The sequence below is a fragment of the Larimichthys crocea genome, chromosome XII (genome assembly GCF_000972845.2).
Source record: "Larimichthys crocea isolate SSNF chromosome XII, L_crocea_2.0, whole genome shotgun sequence".
NCBI lineage: Eukaryota > Metazoa > Chordata > Actinopteri > Sciaenidae > Larimichthys > Larimichthys crocea.
The window spans coordinates 22427124-22440956 of NC_040022.1; the positions used below are offsets into that span (position 1 = coordinate 22427124).

The following is a 13833-nucleotide window of genomic DNA, read 5'->3' on the forward strand; positions in this document are numbered from 1 at the left end:
TCGCTTTACTTTGTTTGTTTAGGTAATAAATTGTAATATCTTGGAGTGGTTAGAAAAAAGGGGCTAAGTTTGGGGACCATAACAATTATGAATAATGCATCATACAAAAATCATCTAGAGAGCAAAATAGCCACAGTGGCTCACTATGTAAGCGTGTTCAGCTCAGAGCGTGGACGACGGATGGCCTTTAGATGTCATCTTATTGCTGCGGCCTGCATTCTCTCACCGTTTGCCTGACCTCAATCACGCACCCCTACATATTCACACACATACACACAGGTGCACAATCGCTGATTGATGATTATTTATTTATATACAGATAAGTAATTAAGTTCCCACACAACACTCCCTCGTTCTCCTTTCTCTCCCAGACGTGTCAATCACTGTACCAGAGACCGCATCACATGTCTGCCCCTCCATCTTGAGAAGCTGAATCAGATCCTGCAACCATTGAGGAGCCATTATATACACATATGGATAATTTCTTCAAATCTGGACAAGCAATAAAAAAGGCAGTTATTGTTGTGAAAACAAAATATGCCAATGAATTGTGTGTGGCTGAACGCTTGTGTGACTAAGTGGGAAGAATATGATCATCAATGGTTCTCAAAGATGGGCAGATTTTTGCTTTGACTAAAAGGTGAATGTTAAAAATTAGACTGAGTCAAAAAGGAGAAAATGCAGGAAACCCGAGGCACAACTGCACTAACCATCATAATTTCTCTCTCTCTTCTCTTGCTTCCCCTCCATCTCCCTGCCTTCAGAACCCCTAACCCCCCCTTCCCCCCTTTCCCGTCTCACCTCACCTCCCCCTCCCTGCTCTGGCTACAGACGGAGAGAGTTATGCAGTCCTTCCGTGAGCGGAGCGGTGGTTACCACAGCAACCAACCCTGCTACCAGCAGGAACCCCATGAATTATCCCGCCTGGAGACCTACCGGCAACACCCGCATCATCCCCACCCCCAGCACCCACACCCAGGACCCGGTCCACATCCAGGCCCTGGGCCAGGCCCGGGGCACACCAGGTCAGGCTATGAAGCTCACTCACTGGCAAACCCCACGAGCATGCCTCCAGCGGGAGGACCAGGAAGCGGAGGAGGACCCAAGGACTGTTACAGCCAGCAAGCCTACCCTGGATACCCAGGCAGTGGTGGAGGGAATGGAAGTGGAAATGGAAGCTCAGCACCCTCACAGGCAAAAAAAACCTACAGAGGAAGCAAAGTGCCCCCACCGAGCGCCGGTCAGCACCTACAGGGTCCTGGAGGCTATGGTAACCCCATGGGTTCTGGGAATTACTCAGCCCAGTATATGAGTGAGGGCCACCTCCAGCAGAAATGGGAGGACCCTGCCCAGTTAGCACAGTATGAGCAGGAGATGGTGGGACGTATGGAGGCTAGTGGTACCCCTGCACCTGGCTCGTCCCAATACATAGACCAAAACATGTTGGGCCACTCCCAGACGCAATGCCACCAACCATCCACCCCTGCCTATACCAGTCCCCACCACCAACCTCACCCTCCTAACCCTGCCCCGTCCCCTCTCATGTACCCCCAGAGTCACCTGCACTACCCCCAGCACTCACCCTCTCCATCGCCATACATGGAAAAATGCAGCCCTATGCCCCACTGTTATAAAGGGTACAATATGCCCCCCAATTCCCAGTATGGCAGGCAAATGAGCAGCCACAGCAGTTTGAAGCCGGGGGGTTACAGACCAACCCAGAACAGTTATGGCTACCAGCAGCCTCCCTCCAGAGGTTATGAGCAGCAGCCCCCTTTACAGGCCCTGACCAACCCCCAGGAGCCCCATCCTAAATACCAACACTACAACCAACCTCAACAAAACTACTGTCTCTCAGAGCTGTCTGTCAGATCACCAGAACAGTATTATCAGACTTGTAGTCCCTCCTCAAGCCACTCCCCTGCGCGTTCTGTAGGACGCTCCCCCTCGTACAGCTCCACCCCTTCACCACTAATGACCAACCCAGAGTCATTCCAATATGGTCAACCTCCCATGACCCCCGGGACAGCCTCCTCTTCTTCATCCTCTTCAGCTGGTATGCAGGAGCAAGCCAGTACCAACACCATGTTAATGCCCCCACGCTCACATCCCTCACCCAATGTGCCACATGCAGCCCCTCACAGCTATACTACCACACCGCAGGTCCCCACCATGAAAGAACGCTTCTCAGAGAAGTTGTTGTCCAACCCCAGCTTGTGGAGCCTGAATGCCCTCACCTCTCAGGTAGAGAACATCTCTAATAATGTCCAGCAGCTGCTGCTTTCAGAGGCCCTGGTGGCTAATAAGAAAGGCAGTAAGCGCAACAGTGGAGGGAGCAACAGCAGTGCTGGAAGTGGAGCATCCTCCAAAAAGGGTGAAGAGTACAAAAGTCCTCCATACCCAGATGGTGGTGGTGGTAGTAGCGTTGGTGGAGGTCCCATGCAGGACCCTTACTCTACCCCACAGCACCAGCCAATGCCTATGGAACTCCACGAGGGAGGCTACTCCAGCAGTAGTGATGAACAACTGGAGAGGGGTTACTACTACTGTAGCCAGGGCAGAAGTCCTGCACAGGCCCCCAGTAACACACAACTCAGCCTGGATACAGCCTCTTCATGCTCCATGACATCTCCAGATGATATGTCCACCAGATCTGGGGACTCAGGTTTGCACAACCTTACTCCTGACCCTACTAGATGTCAGTCAGGGCAGGGAAGAGATGACATAAGTACTCCAGTGAAGAGCATTGGTGACGAGAGGTCTCCCACAAGTATTACAATCCCCAGTCCTATGAAACAAGAAAGGGACTCTCCTTCAGATATACAGCATATCAATGAGCCTGTCAAAGAAAACTTTGAAGAATCAGCCTGGACAGAGAAATCAGCTGACAAAGAGGAGGTGACAGAAAAAAAACCTGACTGTGAGAGAGATTCAGATATAACAACAGAGAATCTGGAAAAATGGTCAGATGAAGAGAAATGCCCAGCTCTCTACAACAAAGTAAACAAAGGGGTGACAGAAAAAAGCTATTGCTATAAGGAGACAGAGTACCAAGAGGTCCAGAGCAAATATGACCCTGACGCAAGAGACTCAGTCGAACAGTCCCCAGCTGCCCTCTCTGACTCCAGCCACAAGGAGCACTTTGGCCAAGAGATGAAAAGAGAGGCATTCAAATCCGAGTCTCCAACTGCTTCCGAGAGCTCGGTGAAAACATTGCCTTTCATTTCTAGGGTTGACCTTGAACAGGATCAATATTCCACTGAGAAGGAAGACAGCTCAGAGAACACCTCTCCAACCCCCCAAGTTGAGGTCTTGGACGAGAGCAACTCAGACAAGAGAGAGAGCAGAGATGAGGAGGATGAAGAGGAGGGGGAAGGAGAAGAGGAGGCAGATGACGAAGAAGAAGATGAAATACAGAAACAAACACAACATACTCTCTCGCCTCCTCTGTCTGCAGAGATTAGGGAGGAACTGGGGGAAGGGGAAAAAGTGAGTCAGTCATCGACTGAGGAGCACATGAATAATAGAGACGGGCCAGAGAAGCCTCCTGGAGATCTCTGCAGCAGGACAGAGAGTCAGAGTACTGAGCATCACACTGACAATGAGTCTGCAGGGGCGCCTGTCCATCCAAATGCAGCAGCAGCAACAGCAGCACCAGACGTTTCTACAAGAGAATCAGCCATTGGTGACACTGCTCCTCAGCCTCAGTCTGCTATGCCAGTCTTCTCAGCTCTCAATGATAAGGCAACACCTCCAGCTTCAGGCTCCAGAGATCATATTGATCACAGTGATGCTAAAGTGCTGGAGCCAGACTCTCCTCAGCTTCCAGGGAAGTCAATACTTCCCTCAGCCCCCTCCTGGGCAGACACACCACCCTCTCCAAAAAAAGGTGATGAGGACATGGAGCCAGGCATCAGCTGTGCTAGTGCCATGACCCCCTTGGCCAAACCAGAGCCTGTGGCCCCATCTGCTCAGCCAAGGGCATTCGGACGTAAGCACGCAAGGGGCAGAAGAAGAATAATGCATTCAGGTGTAGGAATCAGGCGACAGTTAAGCTTGGAGCAGGATGGTGAAAAGGAAGAAGAAGGAGCTCACTTGCCTACACAGAAACCCTGCATGCCCCCTAGCAAAACTGTGATATTCTCAGATCAAATGGATCTAGCTCATCGGGAATCTATTGTGAGCCAGACTCCTAAAATGCTAAATGATGGTTTCCGTTCGAGAATGTGCACTCGTTCATTTAATGCACCAGATTTGCCACCCAAAATTGAGCCTCATGTGAAGAGAAAACCAGGCCCAAAACCAGGTTCGAAGCCTGGGCTCAAACCAGGGCCAAAACCAGGACCAAAACCAGGGACAAAACCAGGAGCAAAGCCAGGTCCGAAACCAGGTCCTAAACCAGGCATAAAGCCCGGACCAAAGCCTGGGCCAAAAGCTGGACCAAAACCAGGACCAAAACCTGTGCTACATGAACCAGAGCTGACACAGAAAATTGAGCCTCCTGTGAAGCGTAAACCAGGACCCAAACCAGGTTCAAAACCTGGGCCAAAACCTGGGACAAAACCTGGACCAAAACCTGGGACAAAACCAACTCTAAAACCTGGTCCAAAACCAGGACCTAAGCCTGGACCCAAGCCTGCAGATACACCTGACACTGTACCTATCAAGGCCCCAGTGGGTCGCCCCAAAGGCTCTGTTTCTAAAGCAAAGCTGGTACAACAAGAGGAAACCATCCAGCCTCTGATAGGATTACAAAGCAGGGGCAGGAAAAGCCTAAAAGCTACAATATCACAAGAAAACCAGGATGTAAAACCAATCAACCAGGAAGAAAAACAAACAAACCATGAGGCCAAAGCACCAGAAAAGGAGGGTAAGAACATGGTTTTGAGATCCAGAAAGCCCTCACAAGAAAAACTGTCAAAGGAAAAAGAAAAAATCATAGAGGAAGATATTCTACCACAGACACTAACAGAAATTGAAGCCAGTGAGGTTTCTCCTAATGTACTGGAGTCTGTTACAGTGGAACAAACTCTAACTCCAATTCCTAATGCAGTCAAAAACACAGATGTTCCAGTAGACCCACCTGCACCACTTGCTTCACCAATCCCAACTGAACAATCTGAAGAAAAGACATCACTTTCACTAAAACGAAAACCTAGCCCAGAGCTCTCAACAATGCCAGTAAAGAAAAAGAGGGGTCCAAAGCCCAAACCAAAGCCCCTACCACCCCAACCCCCAATACTGGAACAGGTTGTGTCTACACCTAAAGAGAAAGCTGTCCGGGGCCCAAAAAGAAAGCGAGGGCCACCCAAGAAAGTCTCTGTGGTCACTCCACTATCCAAAGACACCCCTCCCAGCATTAGTGAAACTGACATCACTGATGTCCCTGTGGTGCCTCCTCAGTGCCCAACTAAAACAAAAGTTCTCCCACCACGCAAAGGCAGAGGACAGAAATATGAGGCCATGGTGCAGAAAATTACATCTCCTAGCTCAAAGAAGCACATCCCAATTCCCCAGATAGATAGCAATCTAACTGATGATGTGACAACCAAGGTTTTGTCTCAACATGTCTTAAAGGAAGGTGAGACATCTATGCTCGTAAACAGCACTGAGATGATAGAGGGAGAGGTGAAAAGCATAGAGTGTCGACAAGAAGGAGTGAAACAACAGAGAAAAGAGGAGGTGACACAAGAAAGAGGAAAGCAGGTTAAGGTTAATCAAGAGGTACCAACGCCAGAAGAGGTGAGACAAGGAGTGGAGGAAGAGGTAGTAAAAAAGAAGGAAACAAGACAAGAAAGCATTAAACAAGGGACACAACAGGATGTTGGATCTGACAAGGTTTGGAGCTCAATAGAGGCCCCATTAGAAGTCAGGGCTCCAGGAAAGTGGGCACAACCAGCCTCAGAAGGTGTATCTTTTGTTGTCACTAAGTCTGCCAGAACTAAAAGAAAGAGATGGGCCATGGTGGAGAGTACAGATGCCTCAGTAGTTGCCTTGGAAGCAGGGAGCCTAATAGTTACAACTCCAAGGCTAGCCAAACAGAGGGCCATTAAAAACAACCATGAAATGCACCTAAAGCAGAGAAGGAAGAAGAGAAAAGGCCAAGCCCCACTGGTAGAAGCAGAGACAGTTGAGGAGACAAATATTGAAACTGCAGAACAACAGCAGGAGAGGGTAGAGGAGAAAGTGACCCCCACAGAGTCCACAGTACCTCTGCCAATCAGTCCAGATGAGATCACAGAAGCCCCCCAGCTTACCAGCACAGAACTCATCCAGAAATCTAGGAGAGGCAGAAAACCATCAGCAAATCCAACCAAAAGGAAACGAGGCAAAGCCTCATCAGAGCAGATTCCTGGCAAGCCGATGAAGGTCCACAAAAAGCCTGGGCCAAAACCTGGGATGAAGGATGCCATTGAAGTTATTGAAGCTGTAGTAAGGGCTGCAGGATGTGAACAGGATGAAACAGAGGAAAGACAGAAAGATGAAATGGAAAGAAGGGAAGGAGAAAAGACAGAAGATCAGGAGACATGTATTGTGGGTCCTGTAGTGACAATATCAGAAAAACAGACTGAAACCATTTCTGTGAAAAGATTCAGGCGCAAGACAGTCCATCAAAACTCTAAACTGTCTTTCTGTCCTTATGTGCGGATTAACAACTCCAGAGACTTTTCTTCTTGGTGTGCCATAGTCAACAAGCCTGAGGATGCAGTTATATTTCAGAGACGTAGAAAAAAGGGCATACTCAGAATGAGGAATCCCTTCACAGTTGCAAAGGTAGTACCACACACTGCTGCCATGCTACAGGGACCTTTGGTAAATAGAAATCTAAGTGAATCTAGGTGTCTTACATGTAGCCTTTGTGGAAAGCCAGCAAATTACAGAGACCTAGGTGACCTGTGTGGACCGTATTACACAGAGGATGGTATTCCACGGAAGATTTTGACGATCAGGCACAGAGAATCCCTCAGGGAAGAGTCACAGAAGACCACCGACGACAACAGTAGCAGCAGTGAAGAACCAGGCAGCTCCTCAAAGGATGAGGTTGAGGGCAGCACAGAAAAGGAGGGCAAAACAGAAACATGCACTCAAGAGGGCAGTAGTAGCAGGCACCATCACTGGCACTACCGACGGACAGAAAGAACAGAAAGAATAGGTCAGGAGGGTGGTCCACGAAGATTAACTCTCCGAGAGAGGTTCAGGAGAATGAAGCAGCTCCAAGCCATCAGCACAGGGGCCTCCAGCAACCAAGAGGGCAGTGACAGCACGTTCCAAAGGCTACAAGTGGAGGCAGAAGCTAAGGAGCACTGGGCACATGAAAACTGTGCCATCTGGACCAAGGGGGTAATTATGGTAGCTGGGAGGCTATACGGACTGAAAGAGGCTGCCAACAACTCAGCCCAAACGGTACGATAGCAATTATCAACACTCATGCCTGTACTATGTACAGTCACTTTGAGAATCTTCTTGGAGAAATTGCTGTTAACTTTCAACTTTCTTTCCTCTCTTTCTTTTTTCTACCCCTATGTGCCTCTATCGGTCAATTTGTTTGTTTCTTTATTGGTCTCGGTCCATATGTCCGTCTGTCTGACTAACCCCAGAGCTGCTACAAGTGCCAGATTGTGGGGGCGTCCCTCAGCTGCTGTTGGAGAGGCTGCTCTCATAAATACCACTATGTCTGCGCCAAAGAGATAGGTAAGAGACCACAGCGAGAGAGAGAGAGAGAGAGAGAGGAGGAGAGCAACAAGGGATGAAAAGGGAAGAAAAGTAAGGGAAAGGGAGGAGAAATGAGGAGGGAAACTGGGAATGGGAAATTGAACGTGGGTTTAGAGGGCAATAGGGAGGGGAACAAATAAGGCAGGTAGAAAAAAAAAGGAGAAAAATGAAAGGAGATGGAAGAACGAGAGGGGAGGGAAAGTGGATGTGGGTAAAATGAGAGAAGGAAAATGCATCAAGAAGTAACATTATTGAGTGCGAGGAGAGACGTCTGAGAGTGCTAGGGGGGAGCAAAAGAGGGAAGGAGGGAGGGAAATAGGGAGGGAGCTTTGAATAAAGGGGATGATGAGAGAAAAGTGGGACCCTGGAGTGTGCGAGAGGGAGCGAGGGAATAGCGGGAGGAGGATGTGTATGTGTGCATTATTGACCACAACCCCTGTGGCTCCGTCCATCCATTCTATCGTCTGGGGACTGAATGCGTGTTTGTGTATGTTTGCATGCCACCATGTGTGTGCCTTCTTGGCTGAATACTTACTTAAATGCTTCCCTATGTGCGACTTACAACCACATCGCCTGGGTACGTTCCCTTCGATGCTTATGTATGTGTGAGTGTCCCTGGTCATTGTTGTCGTTGTTGCCTGTGTGTCAGCACATGTGTTGTATGGCTTCCCCTTACATTACCTCATGCCAAGGGAGTACAGTGTTAGGATTAGAAGGCCTGCCACGTCTGCCTAGCCAGCACAGGGAGCGGAGTGAGGCCCTTTTTAATCCTGCTGAGTGCACCAGCCATATCTGACTGCCTGCCTGCCTGCATCGCAACTCATCCACTCAGTCTCTCTCTTTCCTCTGGTGCTCTCACTCTTTCTTTCCGCCTCTTTCCTGCTCATTTTTCATTTGAACCCTACCTCTTTGTCATTTATCTGGGCTTTTTTCAAGGGGTTGTTGTGTGTATTCGCCTCGTGCTTTTGGGCCATTTGTTGTATTGTTTATCTGCGACACTGTTGCTTATTCTCTGCTTTTCTTTGCTCTTGTGCTTTTTGCCTGCCCAGGCTGCACATTCCACGAGGATGACTTCTCCATCAAATGTCCTAAACATGAGGTAAGGAAATTAAAGCTTACTAACGAATAAATGCATATCAGTTCTTGTGAGCATCTCCCAGAGTAGTGTTTCCATGTACGTACATGAGGTGTGTTTAGGTGTTGGAACACGCAAACCATCTCTACCCTAAGACCCGCTGTGCGTTTTCGATTTTTTTCTTCCCTCCCCTCCTCTCGCCTCTCTTCCTATCCTATTTTTTTCTTTCCCTCCACCCTACCCTACCCCGCTCCGCTCCACCCTTCATCCCTCTCCTCAGCACAGAAAAAATTGAGTTCACACATTGCTGTCACTAGCAGCAGCACCATGGCTGGATAGATGATACAGTGCAGAACAGAAAACACAATTGTCAGCTCTTGTAAAACAGAAGAAAGAATCAAAGGAGAACCTGAGGGTTCAGGTTGGTGTTCAGTGTACACAGGTATCAAGTACCATATCTACCCCTCATGCCAGTAACTCATGAAGGCCAAGATCTCATCTGGGACTTGCTGATATTTTGTTACCAAATCGATATGTACCCAATGACCTTGGCACGCTAAACCCATATCAACCGCCACTAGCTGTGTAAACACTTAGTTATGTCCCCTTTGTGTATTACTATCACTCAGCACCCACTGTTATGACTGCAGACCACTGCAATTACATGGGTCACTGTTTTTTGTGTTTATATGAAGAGTCCGCTCCACTCCAACTTTCCTGCAAGGCAGACGCCATCTGGTGGCGTTGTATTCACACTGCAGCACGGAGAGAGGAAGGTCAAATGCAGAGAGGGAGGGCGGGTGTTGGGGAGGGAGGGAGGTAGGGGGGGGTAGAGATGCTGACATTCAGCAGGGAGCAGCGGTGCATTGAGGCAGCGGTGGCAGTAGCCTCCCTCTCTCCCTCCGCTCTCTGCATCTCCCTCCCTCCCTCTCTCTCCCCCTCTCCCTTTCCTGTTCTCCTCTGTGCAGACTGACAGGGATGAAAAGCTGGCTGTTGATCAAAACACCCCACCCAGCATCACTGCCTGCTATCCTCCCCACATGCTCTCTCCACCCTTTTCTCTCGTTATTTCTCTTCCCTCCATTTTTTTCTTTTTTATCCCGTTCCCCTTATTCCGCTTCTGCGCTTCCCTGCTGTTTCCAGCTCTCCCCCTCGTCTCTCACTCTGTTCACCTCTCATCTCCTGCGAGCTCCCTTTTTTTTTTTTTTTTTTTTTTTTCCATTTTCAGCCGTCCTCCCTTCATCCCCTCCTCATCCCTTTCCTCCCTCTTTCTCTCTCATCTCTCCTCTCTACTCCTCTTCCCCGCCTCTCTTCACCTCAACTCCCACGTCTGAGCATCAGAAATAGAGTAAGAGAAACAGAGAGAGGGAGAGAGAAGGAGAGCAAAAGACACAGAGAGATTGTTGTTAGCGGGCTGAGGCAGAGCTGTCATCAGCTCAGGGATCTGAAGGTCTGTGTGTGTGGGTCTGTGCCGTGCCAATTTACGCTGAGCAGCCTAATCAAAGGGAAGCGCAGAGACACACACACTACACACACACACATACAGATGCACACACACACACACACACACTGATGCACACACAAGCATGCAACCACCCCACCCCACCCGCGGGGTCCCCTTTTCTGAAATCCTCCCTCCCGCCTGTGTGCACTTGGTTTCAGGGTAACACACTGGAACACACATATCGCTGAAACTGCACGCACATGCTGGACTCTCTGGAGCTAAGAGAGGCACACTGTGTGCGTTCACACAGGTTCATTAATAGGTTACCTGTAAGCTCATACACGGATGTACACACAGTGAGCCGGAGAGAGAGACGGAGAGAGAGAGAGAGAGAGAGAGGGTGAAGAAAAAGTGTTTTATGCTGCGGCTGAGTGGGAAGAAATGGGGCCAGTTACATCAGAAAGCGACAGAATGAAAGAGACAAAGATAGAAAGAGAAACGGAGCGATGGAGAAACGGAGAGCAAGCGAGATTGGAGGTGTAAAAGAATTAGTTATTCCAGGGAGGGTAACTTCAAAGAGAAAGAAAGACAGAAAGAAAGAGGAGGAGGAGATAAGAGACAGGGAGCAAAGCTGCTGGTCTGAGTCCAGGCCATAAGGACGGGCAACTGGCAGCTCAGAGAGAAAGACAGAGGGGTGAACGAGAGATACTGAGGGGCTGCAGAGGAGGATAAGGGGAGAGAAAGCGCTCCACCAACACCACCACACCAACGCAATTAGTGGGCGTTCCTGCTGTGTCTTTCACAGTGGAGCTGGTTCACTGGCCATCTCCCCACTCCTGCACACTCACTGCAGTCAGCTCGCCTTCAGGTCTAAAGAAACACTCATGTACATGCAGAAGGCTGATACATTACAGGAAATGTAATGTGTGTATCTGGCACAGCTCATATGTTTCTTCTTTTCTTGTGTGTTTGTATTTATGTCAGTCTCTCCTCCCTCTTTCTACAGGACCTGTAAGATATTCCACCTCCAGCACCACATCTCAGCAAGTTAAGCATCACCTATCCAGCAAGGCAAATGAAAATGCTGTCCTGACAGCCACCTAGACCTAAAAAAAACAAAACAAAACATGGTGATGGACTGATGACGGACAGGCACACACCGGCCAGTTGGAGCCGGGTGGGGCAGGGAGGGTTTAAAATGCAGCGCTGAGGTGGAGCTAGGAGCAATACAAACCCCGGAGAAAGGCTCCACGAGAGTAGCTGCTCCCTGAACCCGGTCTGGAAATGTGTTTCCTCCACTGAGCCCCCTTTACTGGAAGGCAGCGGCACTGTTTAACAGGAGGATAGACTGCGCTTTAGAGACTGCGTGCCTAGGGCCCAGTGCACATGGGGGGCTGTTTGAAATGCAGAGCGAGGAATGTCTGTGTGTGTGTGTGTGTGCGTGTGTGTGTGTGTGTTCAGCCTTCGGATGGGTTGCTATCATATTCAGACACCTGGCGGACACTGATTGGAGAAGAGCATCCCTCTGGCCACCTTGTCTGTGGGCCAAGAGACGTGTGTGTGTGTGTGTGTGTGTGTGTGCGGTGTGAATTGTCATTCTTACAGCAACATCATCAGTGTGTTTGTGCATACAGTGTGTGTCAGTGCGAGTGTGAAGAAGTTCATCTCCAATTCAAGATGTCATGCACCACAAAAAAAAAAAAAAAGACAAAAAAACATCAACAAAAAAAAACAAAACAGCAGCCAATCATCTGGATGTAACTATCTCAACGTGTGTGTTTAAAACAAGACGAAACAAAAAAGGAAACTGTACATGATGACGTGATTTACAGGTTCTAAATATTCTGATATTGAAGAGTTAAGAAAAAAAAACGGACGCAGTATTTTAATATAATGCTCTTATCTTCGGAGATGTATTTTGATGTGCATTATGACTATACAACATCATTGCGTCACCCTTGGTATATGTCAGGCTTTGTGTTATTCCGAGATTAAAAAAGAAAAATGATAAAAAAGGAAAAAAAACGACAAAAACAAAAACAAAAAAACTCTCTTTAAGAGTGTTCTCCATTTCAATAGTGTGCACATTCAATATGTAGACGCCTCCATCGTCACTTGACAGGCTGAAGATCAGAGCTCCCAACTGGGTAGTCAGGTCATCTCACTTCATATCTATGTACAGTTCAGAAGTATTACTGTTAAACATTGCCATTAATGTATGATGATTTCACCCACACCCACAGCAGTGCAGAAAGATATACATTCAACTTCATAACACACACACCTGTCTGTTTGTGTATCTCAAATGTAGCCTCTTTCACTCTTCCACGCTATGTAACGACGCCCTGTTACAGGGTGTCAGTCATATCAAAAGGAGACATATTTAAGTATTAGAGCATAAAAGAAAGTGCAAAAAAACTCCACACCAAACTTTCTCTTTTATGAAGCTCATTATTTAATGGTGTATATAAGTATTTGATGCTGTTTAAATGTAAGATGTGATGTACTAATATAATTGTGTATAGTATTTCCTAGAGATGTTTATTTTCTATAAAATGGAATATGTTATTGCTTATAAAATGTTATTAAAAGAATCCATTGATGAAAAAAAATGAAAAAAGTAAAGACCTTTTTTGGGAATGTCACTTGTCTTAAGTTGGAGCATGCCGTTTTATTGATTTTCATGTCTCTTTTGTTTGGAATCGATGACACAGCATCACTTTGTTTGAAATGTTTTTTGTAACGCCAATGTTAAATATACCAGCACCTTTCAATGCTGCTACGACCAATGCCTGCTCTTTTTGTCTTTACTGAACATGCACTGACATCAACACACTATTTTGGACCAGCGTAGAGTCTCTCCCACGTTGTACGGTTAAATTGTGCTGCTGTGTTCACAAAGTACAATTTTCCATTATCACATGCCTTATTAACAAATCATTACAGTCAAAACTTCCAATCTGATATTAATAAAATCACTTATTACTTAGTCACATTTATACACAACTCAATTAACCTTCGCCCTTTGCTTACAAAACTTGAAAATAATTGGATTTTGGAATACACCAACTAATCTACTTCAGCATTTCCCCTCCCCTAAAAGTAACATTTTTTGTCCCCTTTTACATGTAAGCACATGACCTACTTGCATATTTTAAGCGAGACTTTTAACTACTTTTATAACCACCGTCACGCGATATCAAACTCTGTTAAAAAGCACCACAGGAAACAAGTTGAGCCTTCTTTACAAAATGCTTTAATATTTACATCATAAAAAGGAGGAAACTGAGGAACAAGGAAGAGATGTAGAGATGTCAGTTAAAAAGGACACATGAACAATACCCCTCAGTCCAAATTTTTCAGTCTTTCACATTAGTGACACTATAAAAAAGAAAGAAAAAGAAAAAAAAAAAAAACACATACTGGTCCTGGAACAGAAAACACATGCCAAAGTTGTCTTACAGTCTAAAAATGAATCATCAGTGGTACTCTAGGAGCATGAAACTATAACGACTGAAAGAGCAAGTATTGCTCTTACGTTGGAGCTACAAAGAAATCCAGAAAGATTCACTACGGGCCCTCTTTGGAAAACCTAACGGTC

At 47.2% G+C, this 13833-nt stretch overlaps 1 protein-coding gene across 2 annotated transcripts; it reads left to right on the forward strand.

The window, feature by feature from the left end:
• The first annotated feature begins 549 nt into the window (after positions 1 to 549).
• rai1 (retinoic acid induced 1) lies at positions 550 to 13633 on the forward strand. Of its 2 annotated transcripts, none has more exons than XM_027285521.1 (4): positions 550 to 7404; positions 7599 to 7692; positions 8763 to 8812; positions 11217 to 13633. In XM_027285521.1, exons 1-4 carry the CDS (start codon positions 679 to 681, stop codon positions 11334 to 11336), a joined length of 6990 nt encoding a protein of 2329 aa, XP_027141322.1. In that variant the 5' UTR covers positions 550 to 678; the 3' UTR covers positions 11337 to 13633. The 2 variants fall into 2 exon arrangements, with proteins under 2 accessions (XP_027141322.1, XP_027141323.1); XM_027285522.1 differs by having other exon boundaries at positions 551 to 7404; positions 11239 to 11339.
• Positions 13634 to 13833: the final 200 nt, after the last annotated feature.

Excerpts from the sequence above, each read along its gene's own strand:
- rai1 (XM_027285521.1), top strand. The coding sequence starts at position 679 with ATGCAGGAAACCCGAGGCACAACTGCACTAACCATCATAATTTCTCTC. Across the intron at positions 7,405-7,598 it reads CCAACAACTCAGCCCAAACG|AGCTGCTACAAGTGCCAGAT; the intron begins GTACGATAGCAA and ends GACTAACCCCAG. Across the intron at positions 8,813-11,216 it reads TCAAATGTCCTAAACATGAG|TCTCTCCTCCCTCTTTCTAC; the intron begins GTAAGGAAATTA and ends TATTTATGTCAG.